We start from the raw sequence: 20,750 nt of genomic DNA, 5'->3' as shown, positions 1-20,750 counted from the left end.
CCTTTCCTTAGACCATAATATCTTTGAGGACCCAGCACCTGTCTTATTCCTTATAGCCCCTGGGCCTGATCTAGTGCTTGGAACACAGGCTCCCATCATCTCTTGCTTGGATTACTGCCACAGTCTTCTGACTGGATTTGTAATCTTGCTCTTCTCATTTTTCCTCTTGCCAAGATCAGTTTGTTCTGTGTGTAACACCATTGCCCCCAGCATAAAATGTAAACAGCATTTCAAAATAGCTCATGTGTTGTAGTCTCTTGATTATCCTCCAATCTAATTTCTTTTCACTACTTATTCACATTTCTGAATTTTAGCTTGTCTGAATTACTTTAAGTTCCCTGAAAGTGATGTGTATTTTCTTTCTGTATGGTTTTATGAATGTGAACATGCTGGAGCATGTTTATGCTCTTTCCCTCATTCCCCTCAAAAGAAAACTTAGCTCATTTCTGCATGTACTTAGGTCTAAGATTGCACATAATGCTTCCTCTAGGAAGTCTTTGATCCTTTATTGTATGAGAGGTTTAAATTCTTTGTGTGGCCTTAGTACTCTGAATTTCTGTCTTCAAAGCATTTATCAGTTATTTATTGACCATATCATCACTATGGTATAAACTAGCCAGGGCCAAATAAGTATTATCGACTGTTATATCTTCCATATATAATGCAGTTCTGAAACATGATAGGTATTCAATTAAAACATTGAATGAATGTAAATTTAAACATTATTACCTGCAAATTACAGAACAGTGTCTTAAAAGTGCTTTGAATGATTTGTCTCAGATTTATTATTAACTCTTTTGTGGTGGATTTATTTTTAAATTCTAATTTCTGAAAATGTTTTTTTCTAGTCCAAACTGCTGGAAAGAGAACTGAATCCATATTGGAAGGATGGTGGGACAGGTCTTCCATCAGAAGATTGTAGTGTGTCATCAGTTACTAAAGGTATCTCTATATTGTGGGTGCTGACACATAGGCATTTTTGATAAGTTGGTATTTCTAATGCAAAGACTTGAGTTTACATGGCAGCAAAGTGTTGATAAAATATTTGCAGTCTTTTTAAGTCTTTTATTTAAATCATTAGTACTCAGTTTTATACCTGTTTTATAATGCTTTTATGTATGAATTTGTTTCAAATGTGCTAATGCTAAGTATGATTCTGTGAGGATGTAATAATACAATTCATTTGTTTTGTAAAAAGTATTGTGTCTGTGAAATTTCACTAAAATAGTATGTAAACAAAGATCTGGTTTTATATCTTTAGAAATTTCTATTTTGCCAGCAGCCACAAAATTTGTAATAATGTTGAGTGCTATTATTTTCCAGCAGATGGAGACAAAATATTTGTGTCACATAAGCATACTTTGTAATATAATTAAAAAGAACTTACATGACTATCAAGTGTTGTATTGATAACTCAATGAAAAGTTTATTTAATTACAGTGAGCCCAGCGTATAATAGTAGTGTTGTAAATTATATTACTTTTTCATTTTAATATTTTATTAGTAGAAAGTTTTCTTCCTTTGTATACATAATTTGTTTTTATTTTGGCTATTTGTTTAAATTATTTTATATTTTATGTGTGTATCCTTAGAGCCACCTTATAGGCTCCTTTATAATTTTTTTCCGGCAATTTAACTAAAGTTATTAGTAAGTATGAATTTATTTTTAACTTTTTGAATGCTGGGTTAAGTAATAATAACTGTAGTTAAACAAGGTTCTCTTTGAAACACTGTTTTATAGAAACAGTTTGGGGAGCAATAAGCTAACCCAGCCTAATTTTGTGATCTAGACTTTTATCATCTCTAGTGTCAAGACAGTCAATAAATTTATCTTTGGGGGAAACCTAGAATTAGCAATCTCAGTCTTTGTTGTTTTTAGTGAATAGGTTCTTAACTTCACTGGGTATAGAAGACCTGGAGTTCTGCGTTAGGTAGTAGCTTTTAGCTGGTAGAAACAGCAGAATGATTAAGGAGGAAAGGGACCTTATATAAAGCTTTTGGAGAGCCTTTCTCCTTCCTTTTCAAATCATGCCTTCAGACTCAGCTCCCAGGGAAATTTAGTTTTAAAAATTATCTGCAATTGAATAATTATGATAAAACAAGGAAAAAACAGTCTGTAAGTTTTACTGCTTATGATAGTTTTATCCTTCTACTTAGATTTGTGGCAGGGCTAAAACTGTAAGGCACCTGGAAGTGTTAGAACATTAGTATTAAGGAGGTATTGATTTTAGGGAGGTAGAGGTGACACAGTGTTGTTCTTATGGACTCAGATTTTAGAATCAGTCTACTTGGAATTAGAATTCTGGTAGTTCCATTTACTAGCTTTGTCATTGTGGGAAAGTGTACTGATCTTTCTGAGTCCAGTTTATTTATCTTTAAAAGGAATAATGATAGTAACTATCTTATAGTTTTGGGGAAGTTAAAATTAGAAATAGTACAATATCTAGAATATAGGAATCAATGGATGATGATGTCAGTTATTCTGTGATTAAGTGTCTTGGGAAAATTATATCAAGAGTCTTGGTAATGTTCAATGTGCCATATTTTCAATAATTAATTCATTAATCTTTAGAGAAAATTAAATGGAAAACTCAATGATTTTTAAAGCTTATACAAAGAAAATTTAGTAATGAGAATTTTGTGCTACTTTAGAGTTTACATGGCTCACTTATATATAAGTTTATTTTCATGGTAACCATGAAAGGAAAGCAGAGTAGATGTTATTGTCTCAATTTTATAGCTCAGGAAACTAAGAATGGATAGATAATTTCCCTGTCATCACATGAGAACCCAGAATTCTGATTCTAGTCCTGGATTAGTTACTCTACATTCTTTTTTTTAATTGATTAAAAAAATGTATGCGGAATGCATTACAATTCTTATTATACATATACAGCACAATTTTTCACATCTCTGGTTGTATATAAAGTATGTTGACATCCAGTTTGTGTCTTCATACATGTACTTTGGGTAATGATGTCCATCACATTCCACTATCCTTGCTAACCCCCTGCCTCCTCTCTTTCCCTCTCACCCCTCTGCCCTATCTAGAATTCATCTATTCCTCCCATGTTCCCCCTCCCTACCCCACTATGAATCAGCCTCCTTATATCAGAGAAAACATTCAGCATTTGTTTTTTTGGGATTGGCTAACTTCACTGAAAATTATCTTCTCCAACTGCATCCATTTATCTGCAAATGCCATGATTTTATTCTCTTTTATTGCTGAGTAAAATTCCATTGTGTATATATGCCACGTTTTTTTTTAAATCCATTTATTACTCTACATTCTTTAGGAGACCATTTCTTATGATGTAGTTAGTAGAAATTCTTGCTTATAACACTTCTATTGTGATTTTGCTTTTCCTATTGATTTTTTTTTTTTTTAAACCTTCTCCAGTTTTTGGCTTTCTGTTAGAATCTTTGAGTTGGAAGGATTTTTAAAGGTGGCATTAATCAGCTGCGTTGTTTTTTTTTTTTTTTTTTTGGCAGATTAAGAAGCTAAGGTCCAAAGAAGTTAATGAATTGCAGTTGATCTTAGAACTGTTCAGTTTTACTGGCAAGACTAAAATCTAGGTCTTCTGATACTTTGTTGTTAAATCTCTATTAGCCTGTCTTTTAAAGAGAAATGGGAACACAGCCTAGATTCATTTGACTGTGTTCTGTTTATAATAATATAACTTACAATTATGATGGAAACATAATTTTTGACTTACTATAGAAAACAAATTTGAGATATAAATTTTAAGTGCTGCATACCGGTAAATAAGTATACTGTAATTATTTGATATATCTTCATCTTAGCATAGAGGATGGGGACCTTATGAATATTTTTATATCCTAATGTGTTTAGCAACTTTTTATATTAATGATAAATATTCATTAAATAGTAATTGAATTTGAGGATGGTGCTGTAAGTTGGTATTTTTGTTTACTCTGTAGATAATAAATTTGGTGTTTTCTTTTATTAAAAATACTTTAATGATAGCATCCTAATCATAAGAGTAACAGCACTTTTGATATTGAATATACATCAGCTAAAGGTGATGATATTGCATAGATATTTCTAAAATTGTGGATTTAATTCACAAGCAAATTAGCTGAAAGTGTTTATTCTGTTAGATTTACTTGATAAGTGGAAACAGAGGAATAAAAGCAGTTTTAGTTTAGCTCAGATAGTTTTCTCTGAGTTTTATTAGTATGTTGGTGATTTTTTCATGGTATTTTCACTGTGCCCATCTACATGTTATTGGTTTCACAGATGATTCTGTGGAGTAAACAATTTAATTATAAAGCTGGGATAGTAATAATGATATTAATTATTGTGGGTTTCTTTTACTTATCACTGTATAGATTACATTTTAGATTAAGTTCTTTGAATGGTTGCCCCATTAATTTTGAATTTATAGACTATATACATAAGAAAAAAGATCAAAAGTAGAATAAGTTTTTGAATGTAAAGAAATCTTTGAGTTAACTAGAGATCTGGGTTTTAGAGTACAAAGTATTTTAGACTTTTAAAGAAAGATTGCCAGACATGATGGCGCATGCCTGTAATCCCAATGACTTGGGAATCTGAAGCAGGAGGATCTCAAGTTCAAAGCCAGCCTTAGTGAGGCCCTAGGTAACATAGCGATATCCAGCTCAAAATAAAAAATAAAAAGGGCTGGGGATGTGAGTCAGTGGTTAAGCACCTCTAGGTTTAATCCCTAGACCACATTATTATCTTAGAAGAGATTGCTTAATAAAGATAAACTGTTGAGATTTGAATGATAGAAGTAATTTAAATAGATTGAATTAGAGGATTGCAATCATTTTTTCTTTTTTTCCTTAAAGTCTAACTTACATAGGAAAGTGAGTATACAACCATCAGTGTACGGCAGACTGTTCCTTTTCACAAAATGAAAACATCTATGTATTCAGCACATAGGTCAAGAAATATTATTAGCATCTTGTTACCAAAGGGAAATCACTATCCTGGATATTAGCACCATAATCATTTGCATACATTTTTGTTACCATCCTCTTTTATCTACAGTTTGAGATTCATCCATAGTGTTATGAATATAGTTAATTTATTCTATTTGCTGTGTATGTATCTTATGACTGTATCATAGTTTATGTGTTCCTTCTTTTGTTGTTGGACATATCCTGGGTTGTTTCCAGATTGGAGTTATTGCAGATTGTTTTGTTGTAAACATTCTTGTACATGTCTTGTGGAATCTGTGTGTATGCATTTTTTTTTTGTTTGTTTGTTTGTTATAGACCTGGAGTGATGTTAAAGTATCACTTGAGGGCAAGGAAAATCAGGACCAGAATTTTGATTTATGTAATTGATTTGATTTTCTCTTTACACAGATCTAAAGTGTAGGAAATGTAAACAGCTTAATAAAGTTCATTGAGGGCATTCACATGTTCATAGTTGGTAATCATGATGAAAGTAGGACAATTTGTTTTAGTATAATTTCAGCATTTTCTTCTCTGATTTGTTCTTTTTTTTTTTCTTTTTTTTTTTTTTTTTTTTTTTTTTTTTTTTGGTGATTTGTTCTTGTTATGTCTCTGAGGTAGCTTTTTCTCCTCTGTGTGTGTCCTTATGTCTGGGAGTGCCCTTTGTACTCTTAACTTTCTCTTTTCTTTTTTTTTTTTTTTTTACTGAAATTCAACCCATTTCTTTTTTTTTTTTTATTGTTGGTCGTTCAAAACATTACATAGTTCTTAATATATCATATTTCACAGTTTGATTCAAGTGGGTTATGAACTCCCAATTTTACCCCATATACAGATTGCTGTATCACATCAGTTACCCTTCCATTGATTTACATATTGCCATTCTAGTGTCTGATGTATTCTGCTGTCTATCCTATTCTCTACTATCCCCCCTCCCCTCCCCTCCCCTCCCCTTTTCTCTCTCTGCCCCCTCTACTGTAAATCATTTCTTCCACTTGTATTATCTTGTCTTACCCCTCCTTTCCTCTTGTATGTAATTTTGTATAACCCTGAGGATCACCTTTCATTTCCATGCAATTTCCCTTCTCACTCCCTTTCCCTCCCACCTCTCATCCCTGTTTAATGTTAATTTTCTTCTCAAGCTCTTCCTCCCTACCCTGTCCTTGGTTACTCCCCTTATATCAAAGGAGTCATTTGGCATTTTTTTTTTAAAGATTGGCTAGCTTCACTTAGCATAATCTGCTCTAATGCCATCCATTTCCCTCCAAATTCTATGATTTTGTCATTTTTTAATGCAGAGTAAAACTCCATTGTGTATAAATGCCACATTTTTTTAATCCATTCATCTATTGAAGGGCATCTAGGTTGGTTCCACAGTCTTGCTATCGTGAATTGTGCTGCTATGAACATCGATGTAGCAGTGTCCCTGTAGCATGCTCTTATTAGGTGTTTAGGGAATAGACCAAGAAGGGGAATAGCTGGGTCAAATGGTGGTTCCATTCCCAGCTTTCCAAGAAATCTCCATACTGCTTTCCAAATTGGCTGCACCAATTTGCAGTCCCACCAACAATGAACAAGTGTACCCTTTTCCCCGCATCCTCTCCAGCACTTGTAGTTGTTGGACCTCATGATGGCTGCCAATCTTACTGGAGTGAGATGGTATCTTAGGGTGGTTTTGATTTGCATTTCTCTGACTGCTAGCGATGGTGAGCATTTTTTCATGTACTTATTGATTGATTGTATGTCCTCCTCTGAGAAGTGTCTGTTCAGGTCCTTGGCCCATTTATTGATTGGGTTATTTGTTATCTTATTGTCTAATTTTTTGAGTTCTTTGTATACTCTGGATATTAGGGCTCTATCTGAAGTGTGAGGAGTAAAGATTTGTTCCCAGGATGTAGGCTCCCTATTTATCTCATTGTTTCTTTTGCTGAGAAAAAACTTTTTAGTTTGAGTAAGTCCCATTTGTTGATTCTAGTTGTTAACTCTTGCGCTATGGGTGTCCTATTGAGGAATTTGGATCCCAACCCCACAGTATGTAGATCATAGCCAACTTTTTCTTCTATCAGACGCCGTGTCTCTGATTTAATATCAAGTTCCTTGATCCATTTTGAGTTAACTTTTGTGCATGGTGAGAGAAAGGGATTCAGATTCATTTTGATGCAAATGGATTTCCAGTTTTCCCAGCACCATTTGTTGAAGATGCTATCCTTCCTCCATTGCATGCTTTTAGCCCCTTTATCAAATATAAGATAGTTGTAGTTTTGCGGATTGGTTACTGTATCCTCTATTCTGTACCATTGGTCCACCCACCTGTTTTGGTACCAGTACCATGCTGTTTTTGTTACTATTGCTCTGTAGTATAGTTTGAAGTCTGGTATCGCTATACCGCCTGATTCACACTTCCTGCTTAGCATTGTTTTTGCTATTCTGGGTCTTTTATTATTCCATATGAATTTCATGATTGTTTTATCTATTTCTACAAGAAATGATGTTGGGATTTTGATTGGCATTGCATTGAACTTATAGAGAACTTTTGGTAATATCGCCATTTTGATGATGTTAGTTCTGCCTATCCATGAACAGGGTATATTTTTCCATCTTCTAAGGTCTTCTTCTATGTCTTTCTTTAGGGTTTTGTAATTTTCATTGTATAAATCTTTCACCTCTTTTGTTAGGTTGATTCCCAAGTATTTTATTTTTTTGGGGGATATTGTGAATGGAGTAGTTGTCCTCATTTCCGTTTCAGAGGATTTGTCGCTGATATACAGGAATGCCTTTGATTTATGCGTGTTGATCTTATATCCTGCCACTTTGCTGAATTCATTTATTAGCTCTAATAGCTTCTCTGTAGACCCTTTTGGGTCTGCTAGGTATAGAATCATATCATCTGCAAATAGTGATAATTTAAGTTCTTCTTTTCCAATTTTTATCCCTTTAATTTCTTTCGTCTGTCTAATTGCTCTTGCCAGTGTTTCGAGGACTATGTTGAACAGAAGTGGTGAGAGAGGGCATCCCTGTCTTGTACCAGATCTTAGAGGGAATGCCTTCAATTTTTCTCCATTCAGAATGATGCTGGCCTGTGGCTTATCATAGATTGTTTTTACAATGTTGAGGTATGATCCTGTTATCCCTAATTTTTCTAGAGTTTTGAACATAAAGGGATGCTGTACTTTGTCGAATGCTTTTTCTGCATCCATCGAGATGATCATATGGTTCTTATTTTTAAGTCTATTGATGTGGTGAATAACATTTATTGATTTCCGTATATTGAACCAGCCTTGCATCCCAGGGATGAATCCTACTTGATCATGGTGTATAATTTTTTTGATATGTTTTTGAATCCGATTCGCCAGGATTTTATTGAGGATTTTTGCGTCTAGGTTCATTAGAAATATTGGTCTGTAGTTTTCTTTCTTTGAAGTGTCTTTGTCTGGTTTAGGCATCAGGGTGATGTTGGCCTCGTAGAATGTATTTGGAAGTTCTCCCTCTTTTTCTTTTTCCTGAAATAGCTTGAAAAGTATTGGTGTTAGTTCTTCTTTAAAGGTTTTGTAAAACTCTGCTATATACCCATCCGGTCCTGGGCTTTTCTTAGTTGGTAGTCTTTTGATGGTTTCTTCTATGTCCTCTATTGTTATTGGTCTGTTTAGGTTGTCTATATCCTCCTGACTCAATCTGGGCAGATCATAAGACTTAAGAAATTTATCTATGCCTTCACTAACTTCTATTTTATTGGAGTATAAGGATTCAAAATAATTTCTGATTATCTTCTGTATTTCTGAAGTGTCTGTTGTGATATTGCCTTTTTCATCCCATATGCTAGTAATTTGGGTTCTCTCTCTTCTTCTCTTCGTTAGCATGGCTAAGGGTCTGTCGATTTTATTTATTTTTTCAAAGAACCAACTTTTAGTTTTGTCAATTTTTTCAATTGTTTCTTTTGTTTTGATTTCATTAATTTCAGCTCTGATTTTAATTATTTCTTGCCTTCTACTTCTTTTGCTGTTGTTTTGCTCTTCTTTTTCTAGGATTTTGAGATGAAGTATGAGATCATTTATTTGTTGGTTTTTTTCTTTTTTTAAGGATTGAACTCCAAGCAATGAATTTTCCTCTTAGAACGCTTTCAATGTGTCCCATAGATTCCGATATGTTGTGTCTGTGTTTTCATTTAACTCTAAGAAGTTTTTAATTTCCTCCTTGATGTCTTCTAAAACCCATTGATCATTCAGTAACCTATTGTTCATTCTCCAAGTGATGCATGATTTTTCCTTCCTTCTTTTATCATTGATTTTCAGTTTCATTCCATTATGATCAGATAAGATGCATGGTATTATCTCTACTCCTTTGTATTGTCTAAGAGTTGCCCTGTGACATAATATATGATCTATTTTTGAGAAGGTTCCATGTGCTGCTGAGAAAAAAGTGTAACTACTTGATGTTGGGTGGTATATTCTATATATGTCAATTAAGTCTAGGTTGTTAATTATATTATTGAGTTCTATAGTTTCCTTATTTAACTTTTGTTTGGAAGATCTGTCCAGTGGTGAGAGAGGTGTGTTGAAGTCTCCCATGATTATTGTATGGTGGTCTATTAGACTCTTGAACTTGAGAAGAGTTTGCTTGATGAACATACCTGCACCATTATTTGGGGCATATATATTTATGATTGTTATGTCTTGTTGGTGTATGGTTCCCTTGAGCAGTGTATAGTGTCCCTCTTTATCCCTTTTGATTAACTTTGGCTTGAAATCTATTTTATTAGATATGAGTATGGACACTCCTGCTTGTTTCCGCAGTCCATATGAGTGGTATGATTTTTCCCAACCTTTCACCTTCAGTCTATGAATATCTTTTCCTATTAGATGTGTCTCCTGTAGGCAGCATATTGTTGGGTCTTGTTTTGTGATCCATTCTACTAGCCTGTGTCTCTTAATTGGTGAGTTTAAGCCATTAACATTTAGGGTTATTATTGAGATATGGTTTGTTCTTCCAGCCATATTTATTTATTAATGTTACTAAACCTGATTTGTTTTCCTCTTTGATTACTTTCCCCCCTTTACTGTCCTACCTCCCTCTGTTGGTTTTCAATGTTATTTTCCATTTCCTCTTCCTGTAATGTTTTGCCCAGGATTTTTTGAAGAGATGGTTTTCTAGCTGCAAATTCTTTTAACTTTTGTCTATCGTGGAAGGTTTTAATTTCATCTTCTAACCTGAAGCTTAATTTCGCCGGATACACGATTCTTGGTTGGAACCCATTTTCTTTCAGTGTTTGAAATATGTTATTCCAGGATCTTCTAGCTTTCAGAGTCTGTGTTGAGAGATCAGCTGTTATCCTGATTGGTTTACCCCTAAATGTAATCTGCTTCCTTTCTCTTGTAGCTTTTAAAATTCTCTCTTTATTCTGTATGTTGGACATCTTCATTATAATGTGTCTAGGTGTGGATCTCTTATGATTTTGCACATTCGGTGTCCTGTAGGCTTCTAGGATTTGGGATTCTGTCTCATTCTTCAAGTCTGGGAAGTTTTCTCCTATTATTTCACTGAATAGATTGTTTATTCCTTTGGTTTGGAGCTCTGTGCCTTCCTGTATCCCAATGACTCTTAAATTTGGTCTTTTAATATTATCCCATATTTCTTGGATGTTCTGCTCATGGTTTCTTAGCAGACTTGCTGAGCTGTCTATGTTCTTTTCAAGTTGAAATACTTTGTCTTCATTGTCTGATGTTCTGTCTTCTAAGTGATCTACTCTGCTGGTAGTATTCTCAATTGAGTTTTTAAGTTGGTTTATTGCTTCCTGCATTTCTAGGATTTCTATTTGTTTGTTTTTTATTACCTCTATCTCCCTGTGAAATTGATCTTTTACTTCCTGGATTTGTTTATGTAGTTCCTTGTCAATGTGATCTTTCATTGTCTGATTTTGCTGTCTCATGTCTTCCTTGAGACTCCAGATCATCTGGAGCATGTATATCCTGAACTCTTTTTCTGACATTCCATCTGTAGCAGCTATTACCTCTTCTAAAGTTGAGTTGACCTGCATTGCTTTTGGTCCTTTCTTTCCTTGTCTTTTCATACTGCTCGCGTTTCTTTCTGCTTGGTGAAACTGTTGTATTTTTGAAATTTTCCCCCTATTTATTTATATTGCTCTTGTATAGTTGGGAAGTCTCCCTTGCAGGGCGGGTAGTGGCTGTCCTCCTCCTCTAATTAGGGTGGTCTGTCTACCACGTTGGTCGGTTGCAGGTCTGCCCCCCCTGCGGGCATGGGTGGTGGCTCTGCTCTGCCCCCACTCCAATTGTGGTGATGTGTCTACCACGCTGGCAGGCCTCTAGGCCTGTTCCGCCGGTGGGTCGCAGGTCTGCCCACCCTGCGGGCTCGGGCGGCAGTTCCGCACAGCCCCCACTCCCAATGGGGGTACCTGACTGCCTCTCCAACGGGTTGCTGCAACCCCTCCGGACACGGGCAGCGGCCCTGCTTCACCCCCACTCCCACCAGTGTGACATGACTGCCTCGGTGCTATGTGTCCACCACTCTGGCAGGCTACCGGGCTTGTACTGCCAGTGGGTCGCAGGTCTGCCTACCTTGCAGGCTCAGACGGCGGCTCTGCACAGCCCCTACTCCAAATGGAGTTACTTGGCTACCACGCCGTTGGGTCGCTGGTCCTATTCTAGGCGTGGGCGGCTACTATCTTCGGCCCCAGCTGCAGTTGGGGTGTCGTGATACCACGCAGCCGGGTCACTTGGCCTGCTCTGGGCGCAGGCGGCAGCTCCACTCTGCCCTCCTGGCCCCCACAGCACCCAGCAGGACCCGGACCCAGAAGCAGTCGCCGCAGGTTCTCCAGTCCTGGGCCAAAGCAGCTTCGGGAGCCAGAACCCAGCCTCTCCGATCCCGACGCACGCTCCGCTGGGAGCTGGCTCCAAGGAGCGACCCCCGTGGGTTCCCCAGCCCCAGGCCAAAGCAGCTCTGGGAGCCAGAGCTCTCCGAACTCGGTGCACGCTCCGCTGGGCGCAGGCTCAAAGACGCAGTCCCCGCGGGCTCCCAGCCCCGGGCCAAAACTGTTCCGGGAGTCAGAACCCAGCCGCCCGTGCTCAACACATGCTCCACTTGGAGCTGGCCTCCACACGCATTCTCCTCAGGTTCCCCAGCCCTGGGCCAAGGCAGCCCCGGAACCAGAATCCGGCAGCTCAGAGCCCGGCGCACGCCTTGCCAGGAACGAGCCCCCAGGAGTATTCTCCTCAGGTTCTCCAGTCCCGAGCCTGAGCAATCTGTCTGCGAGTTGCAGGCAAATACCAGCCTGAAATCACCTGTTCCGTAGCTGAATGAGCTGTGATCAGTAGAAAACAGGGATGATTACATCATCTCTCCAAGATGGCGGCTGCTGTCCTCCTCCGTGGTCCGACCGGTGTCAGGAACCGAACTGGACCGCTTCTCTCCTGTCTCAAAGCTGGAACTCAGCACTAAGCGCTGCCATTGTACCACTGGCGGGAGCCCCCAGAATCCGCATCGGTGCACCCCGCTCCGGCAACTCGCCGCTTCCCAGCGCGCCGCAGACTCCAGCTGCGGGGCGTTCCGCCGATCGGGCAATGCAGCGACCCTCCGTGTGGAGAAATCGCCCACTGCCGAGCTCCCGAAGCCCAACCTCGCGCGATGGAAATCTGTCCACTAGATTCTGGAGCACCTCAATTTCACTGGAGATTCCCAACAAGATAGCCTTCAGCCGTTTCACCTCGTCTTTCTCCCGCTCAGTGACGCGGCGCACTGGGGTGATGCACTCCCTTCGCCGCCATCTTCCTTCTACCTCAACCCATTTCTTAAACTTAATTTGGGGAATTTTTCTTGACCTCCGAGTTAGAAGAAATCCTTAACTATTATCATTTTGTATAACCCTGCATATCTTTACAAATTAGTTGTTACATATTATCTTTATTGCATTTATATACTTTTGTATTCATTCTCTTAAATTGTAATTTTCCTGAGGATAGTTTTACTTTTATTCTTTAGTTTATTATTTATCTTTTCCTTTCTCCAACTGGCAAAACTCTGTAGCTTGCATATGTACACACTCAAATATATGTTGAAATTTAAATGTGGTTATAATTTTTACATATTGAAAAAAAAATATTTAAATTTATACTTTATAAGTCAGAATTAATTTGATGATAACCTCATTAAAAAGTATAACAGACATTTTCTAATTTTCTATTGGAATTTAGCTTCAGGAGTGGAGGATGGTGGATTAAGCTGGCTAAAGAAGTCTTATCAAAGAATGAAGGAACAAGCTGAAAAACAAAATAAAAAATTTGAGGATATTGTAGCTGAAAGATATGGGGTAGGTATCTGAATTAAGAAGATGTGTACTATTTTCATAATTATATAAAAGATTATGTGGTTTAACTTTGTTTTATGCTATGACACACTTTTGAATTGAATTTATTAAATTTCTTAACTTTGTACTGCTGAAGTAACTTCTACTTTTTTATTATTCTGTATACTTGGGTAGCATATCTTTGCTGACATAAATAATGCAAGACTTAAATATGTATTTATTTAATGTAAAAATAATATTTTATCATTATGAGAAAATTAAGTAATGCTGAAGAGCTTTCCCAGTATACCTCTGGAGATAACCACTTTTGAAATTTTGGTATATTCCAGACTTTAGTATTTTTCCATCTTTTGGCATTATCCAGAGTTTTTTTTTTTTGTTTTTTTATTTTTTAGAAAAATATATATACACACTCTAAAATGAAAACTAGAAAGTGTTGAGGATGCAGTTTAGTGGTAAATAATAACCTCTGGGTTCAGTTGCGAATACTCCAAAAAACTATTAGAATGTGTATACTCTTTGAATGATGTAACCATGCCCGTGCATTAGTATATAGTATTTTAGAACCAACTTATTTTCTTTCCTTTGTAGGTAATGTGTTATCTGCCCATCCTCTTCTGTGTACATGCTCATACATATGCATCTGGTATAGTCTTTGTGAAGGAAGTTTTATTTTTGAGTTTGTAGATTCACAAATTAGGAATTTTTAATATACAAGTCTTTTTTTTTCTCTTTCCATGCAAAACTATTAGATGAGCCCTTCTGATCTAGAAAATCAACTGGGAAAATTTTCTTACATACATTTATTTTTTTATTAATGCTTTGCTTTCATCATCTTTTCTCCTTTCTGGAAATAATAGTGCACATGCATTAACTTCTCTAGAATCAATTGTGCATGTTTCTTTTTTCCTATAATTTATGTTTATTTACTGTCATTTCCTAAACTTTAAAGAATTCTCAGGCTAATTTGGTTTTTATCACTTTCTATTCTTTTCAGTATCTCAGGGCATTTTTTTGGATACACAGTTTTTCACTTCTTGTACTTGTAATGTTCCTTTTTCATGAGTCTGTTTTAGCAGTACAGTAACTTCTTGAATCTTGATTACCAGTTATATGTCGTCTGTATTGTATGTTAGACTTTGTTAGTATAGACCATTTGGTTTAAGAGTGTCCCCTTGGAGATTTTTGTTGTTGTTGTTGTTATTTGGTAATTTTTCTGTATTTTCTCATTCTTTTTAGTATTTATTTTAGTGTATGATGATTATTTGGGTCTACCCTTACCTTGGTAGGTTTTTCTTTCATTGTGCCACTTGTCGGTGGTTCATGGCCAATGACGTGGGTAAAACATCAGTGAGCATTTTATAACTTTCAATATGTTATTTTTCTCCTTTGTAGTCAATGGAATTATTTCAGTCAAAATTAGAAGAAGCTGAAAAAACTGCCTCCAAAAAAGAAGATTCTAGACGAGAACGGTGGAGGAAGCCCACATATTCAGATAAAGCACAAAATAGTCAAGAAAATAAAAAATTAGACTTAATTAAATACAATAAAAGTTCAAGGGATAGCTATGGTACAACAGAGATCACAAACAATAACAATAAAGATAAATTCAGTGGGGATGAAAAAGATGAGAGATCTGGGTCTTTAGAAACATGTAGAAGAGAATACAACCCAAGGCAAAACCAAGAGCTCTCTTCTGGAAATTTGAGACCTAAATTTTTAAGACCCACTGATGATGAAGAACTGTCATGTCTCAGCAAGGGACGAAATTTTGAACCATCTAGTTCATCTTTAGCGTTAGTGACTCAGGGTGCTTTGCATTGTGGTTTTCAAAAACCCACAGAGAACAGTGAAGAAAGTTTAACATCATGGAGATCATCTTATGGGAGAAAAGAAGAGAAGAAATATTCAAATCAAAAGGCATTGGAAACTAGTAGCAGCATTGACTATCAACACGTTTCAGGAGACACGAGAGAAAAATCACAGACTGAGAGCTTGAGTGATGACCCTCCAATGAGAAAAAATTTGCAGGATACAAAGGCTACATATGCTGGGTATTTTATCATTTGTTTTTTAAGATGATATTAATATTAAGACCCTGAGGATCCAAAGAACTAAACTGTTCCTCACAATGTCATTTGTTAATTAGACATGAGTATGATATCCTCTTTCTTAAATTGATGGAAAAGATAAAATACATAGATTTAACAATGTAGTGGTTTTGTTTTATGGATTGCATTTAATTTCACAGTTTATTTAACAGGGATCTAAAATAATTCAGTAGCCATAAGTTGCTGAAAATTTGTCACTTTTATAATTTAAAAATATGAATGTTATTCTTTTAAGTAAATGTGCTGTAGAAGACATTTTGGTAGATTTTGTTACTTTGTTATTTCCTAAGGAAGTTACCCCATCATTAAGTTAATAATCACCATAACTACATGAGTCAAGGAGGTCTAGGAGACGGAAGGAAAATTTGCTGCTGTGGCCCAAATACAAAGTTACAAAGCTATACTAAAGATCCTGCAGTGGGAACTGTGAATTATGGAGTTATTTTACAGAGAAGGAAATAATTTACTTTGGGAATTGATGGATTTCAAAGGTAATGTTAGAACTTTAAAAGTGAAATTTAAGATAGGATAGTAGTGGTATCCATAGTGATTAAGAAAGTAGCACTTACTGGTTTTATTTTTGTTGTATCCATTGCCTTTGTATAGGACTGGATCCAGAGATGAAGAAGCACATGTTGAGTGGTATCAGATCTAGACAATCTTTATTTAGACATGGAACTGGCCCCACTGGCGATAGAAATCCAAAAATGTATTCAAAGGATAATGACAGACTTATACAATAAAGTGACATATTTTATTGGTCATTAGAATATGTTAAAATACTATCAGTTAAGACAATTGTTAGTAAGAGGTATAATTGTGACTTGGGGTGGTAAGTCTGGCAAATTGCTTTTGTTATTGACTCCATCTGAAGTAGTGGATTGTAAGCACATTGTGGGACTTTCAGTAGAAGGGATCTGGCAAAGTTTGGACCAAGTGATGGAGCCCAGTAAAATGAGCTCTAGTTCACATTGGGGCTTTCCTTCCTGGAAACTGAAGGAGAAATCCAGTTGTGTTGACTGCATGTATGTGGCAACGATTAGAGAATGTTTGTGGGTGTGTGAATATATAATTGCCCAGGCTTCATTCCAGGTGCCTTGAGTGGTAGACTGTTTCTACTCCACAGTTGGTGGTGGGGTGAGTCTTATTTCCTGATGATCATTTGGGTTGGTTTAGCATTTGGGCAATCTGTGGTTCTTGATTTCTGTGACTACAGCTAAGCAAAGTATATAGTGCAGTCTTACTATAAGTAACTCTATCTGGTTGTCTAATTGCCTCATATTTGTGTGTGCTCTTTAAATTGTTAGCTTCTGATAAATATAACATAGAATTATGCAATAACAGCAGTTTTGGAGGGTGAGGTCTGAAAGCAGTATTCTTTGTTAGATTTGTTAATTTTGATGTTAGAAGAGTTTGAGGTGTTCAGTGAATTCCATGACTGACTGGAGAGGAGAAGAAAAAAATCTAGGAATGTTCCACATTTATGTGAAAGGAAATACAATTTCTGAGCTTATAGAGTGATATTTTTTTTAAAGAGAGAGAATATTTTAATATTTATTTTTTAGTTTTCGGTGGACACAACATCTTTGTTTGTATGTGGTGCTGAGGATCGAACCCGGATACCAGGCGAGCATGCCAGGCGAGCGCGCTACCGCTTGAGCCACATCCCCAGCCCTATAGAGTGATATTAAGAAACCAACATAGGACTCTGAAGAGTGCTAAAAAGATTGAGTGAAGAATTGTTAGTGGCTATTAATTTGTCTGAATATTATCTTGGAGATATGTTGAATTACTTAAAAAATGATAGAATACTAGGGGGTTTTAAAAACAATGACATTTTGAATTAGAAAAAAATTAAAGAACTGATTTTGAAACTAGAAGAAATCATAGTCTGAGCCTTACATTTGCAGATATAGAAATTGAGGGAACTCAGATTATGACTTGCACAATATTATGTAACTGAGGTTGCCAGATTTAGTAAATAAAAATAATAATTCTCTTACAGTATTTGAACTTATGAGAAAAAAAATCTTCATTGCTTACTTGAAATTCAAATTTAACTGGTGTCATGTTTTTTATCTGGCAGTTCTGTAAGTAACAATCATTTCCTGGATCTGTGACCTTTTATAAGGTATTGACACTTGACTTTCTTGTGCTACTTTCCTTGACTTAAAACAAAGTAATATAAACAACTTCCTGGAGTTACTTCATGAGTTAGTATATATGAAAATGTATAGTATCCTGTACACATTTTTATTGTTGCTGTTAAAAGTACTATATAGTTATTTGCAAAACTTAGATTCAGTATCTTCTGATATCCATTTAGCATGGTTTTCAAATAAGGATTAAAGGAGAACTATAAACTGGCTTTGAATTAAAACACTTTTCTTTTATACACTAATTGTGAAAAGTTATTGATAACCTTAGTGAGATTTATGTTGGTAGAATATGAGAGAAGTTGACCAAATAGAGGCATAAGAGAAAAGAAAAAAGATTAACTGCCCAAAGTAAAGCATTTTCACTAGGCCTAAAAAATACTTTTGAATTTATTATAAAAACAGACTTTGGAATAGTCAATCTCACATTCTGCCTCAGCCCCCTGAGTTGCTGGAATTACAGGATTGCGCCACAATGCCTTGTTCTGTGATTATTTTAAATGGCTGGAAAACATCTTCCAATAATTACCCAGATAGTTAAGAACTTATTATAGTTGGAATGAAATATACTTACAGATATATTTTTCTTTTGTTGGAAAATATATTAGCTAAATACTTTTAGGAGTTTGAAACCTAAGAGTAATATGTAGTAGGGGAAAAAAACCTAACTAGATGTCCTTAAGTTAGATTTTATAATTTTGATCAGAACTAACCCATTTAGTACCTTAACCTTTAGATGTTATTCTTGGCAGAGTTTGCTTTTATATCCCATAAGGGCAAGAGAAGGATTCCATGTTGTCAAGGTTGTGAGTATAGTGATAAAATCCTTAGGCAGGGGAGAAAATATGAAAATCAGTGGTAAGGAATAGAATAATTAAAGAGACATCTGTGAACACTATCAGGAGGAGAAGAATAATTGCAATATAATCAAGGTTTCTGAAATATAATTAGTCTAGAATTCTTTTAATTACTGCTTCCTGAAAAGTTTTCAGCCAGTGTTAATGTGTGTGTACATATATTTTAAAGAACATATTTTAATGAGGTAATTTACTTTTTAGAAATAAGTTGTAATGGGAATGTGTGCACTATAGGTGTAATCCAGGAAAATGCTAAAGCTTTGGACTTCTGGGGTTAGACTAATTGCAGATATTATGGTTATGTTTCTTTTAAAGCATCTGCTCATCTCTATAAGTGCTTAGAGAACATAGGAAAGGGTTTATTCTTTATTATTATCTTGAAACTTGATGGCTTTTGGATAGACTAATAGTGCCTTCCCTTGATTAAATCTTTAAGCTTCCAACCTAAGAAGGGCAGGGAGAGGAAAGTTTTTCAACAAAGGGAAGAGTAAAGTAAAATCACAAAGGTGTGTCCTTTGGATAAATAATAAGAGGTTTTTGACAACTCAGTCAAGAACATTTTCATTGTGAAAGGATACAGAAGCCAGATTTCAGTAGACTAAATTTGAGTACTGGTTTTAAGTTGGCAGAGATAGAAAATATATGAGTGAAGAGGTTAAATTTAGTACCTCCCCAACCCCTTTTATCTTTGACGTGTAGATACTTAAACATGTTTATATTTTAATGAAAAAAATCAGTTTTACTTTAGAAAAGATCTCTGTATAGAGTTGATAATTGAGCAAGATCCTTGAGGTTATTAATATGGGTCCTGTTTATTCATCCAAGTAGGAGGATTAGACATGGGTAGAAATGTTTTAAAGAAGAGGAAAGTGTGGCTAGTTAGGCAGAGAAGATTCTTTCTTGGTGACTTATATCAGTGTTTTTCAACATGTGATCCCCTAGAATGTCTGTGATTCTCTAGGTCCTTATAAGGAACACAGGAGTTTGGAAGCTTCAGGTGGGAAGAGAAAGGCAGTGTGACAGTTTGGTTCACATACAGCTCACACAATTGAAATGTACTCTCATTGTTATGACTGTTATTAATTTTATTCTATTTTTACCTCCAAATTTTGATGAACTTTTAGAACACAATTACTCCAAATGCTTTGTCCGTGTGCCTATCATTTCCCTTAAAGGATCCTTGGATACTGAAAGATTGAGAACAGATCATTTCTTTCATTCATTCAGATTTGTAAAAGTGTATCTGAATTATGTGATAAGGAGTGTTTATTTTTTGCCTTAAATATATGCCTTGAAGCTTAAGTTGGATCCCTTTCATTCATTTTGCCATTTATCTTATATTCACTGAATATTTTTATTTCCTAGATCTCATGGTACAAAAATAATTATGACATTGTATCTGCCTTCAAGGAACTCACATTGTAGGAGAGGAAGTCATATAGATACCTAAACAAATATGGTACATACTTGAAGTTACAGGTGTTAAGTATAGATGCTTTTATAGTTATTACACATAGGGGTGGGATAATATTAGGGGCAGGATAATAATAGTGGCAACAGGGTCTGGTAAGATTGTTCAGGCAAAGTTATAAGGTCTTTATGAAGGATGAACCTGTTGAGAAAAGGCAATCAACTTGAAGAAACTGGAAATATGAGACAGCATAGTGTAGTTGACTATTTGCAAATATGTTTTAGAATTTGTGATAAAGTAGCTCTGAGAACAGGGTATATCTCTTTCTAATCTGTTTCTCTGGATCCTGATGTAGTACTTAGCATATGGTAGCTTCCCTCTGATTTGTAGAATTTGGTTAAGAGAAAGACATATGGGAGGAAGTATGCAAGGAAGATGCCTTGTACACCTTATTCCAGAAGTCATGCTTACAAGTGGGACATCATTTTATGAGTGATAAAGAAGTATCACAAGGATTTTAAATAGAAAAGACTACGATTTTTAAAAGATTCCAAAAGCACTGTGAAGGTTAGATTGAGAAATGAAACAGATTTGAAGCAAATGCACTGGTCAGTGTAACTGTAGTTGAGAGACAGAAATTCTGAATCAAAAAAGTGAATGTAAAAGAGAGAGAGAGAGCTTGAGTTGGCATCCATGACCCAGTGATGAAGCTTTTAATTCTGTGGTCTCTTGAAAAAATTTGATTACTTCATATCTGTGCATAGTTCTAGATATTCTAGTTTTTAATCTTTTCTTGAAGAGATTTCGCCATTGAATTTAAAGCATGGCGAATGTAGGAGTCATTGGAGAATCCTCCTGTGACTCAGTAATTGGCTGTCAGTGGCAAAGGGAACTAATGATTATTGAATACCAAGGTAGGTATTTGGAATTTTGTTACATTATTGAAATTACTGT

At 35.8% G+C, this 20,750-nt stretch overlaps 1 protein-coding gene across 2 annotated transcripts in view; it reads left to right on the top strand.

The window, feature by feature from the left end:
• Nucleotides 1-20,750, top strand: part of Cwf19l2 (CWF19 like cell cycle control factor 2) — a 102,546-nt gene that overhangs the window by 17,945 nt on the left and 63,851 nt on the right. For both annotated transcript variants that reach the window (XR_013343499.1, XM_026399052.2), the window contains exons 6-8: nt 849-942; nt 13,149-13,264; nt 14,657-15,315. Coding sequence is in view for 1 of the 2 variants with exons in the window: in XM_026399052.2 (XP_026254837.2) it covers nt 849-942; nt 13,149-13,264; nt 14,657-15,315 (869 nt within the window). In the remaining variant the exon portion in view is untranslated. The remainder of the gene's footprint in view (nt 1-848; nt 943-13,148; nt 13,265-14,656; nt 15,316-20,750) is intronic.

This window comes from Urocitellus parryii, chromosome 4, assembly GCF_045843805.1.
Source record: "Urocitellus parryii isolate mUroPar1 chromosome 4, mUroPar1.hap1, whole genome shotgun sequence".
In the NCBI taxonomy this organism is placed as follows: domain Eukaryota; kingdom Metazoa; phylum Chordata; class Mammalia; order Rodentia; family Sciuridae; genus Urocitellus; species Urocitellus parryii.
This window is presented reverse-complemented; position numbering and strand designations above follow the sequence as displayed.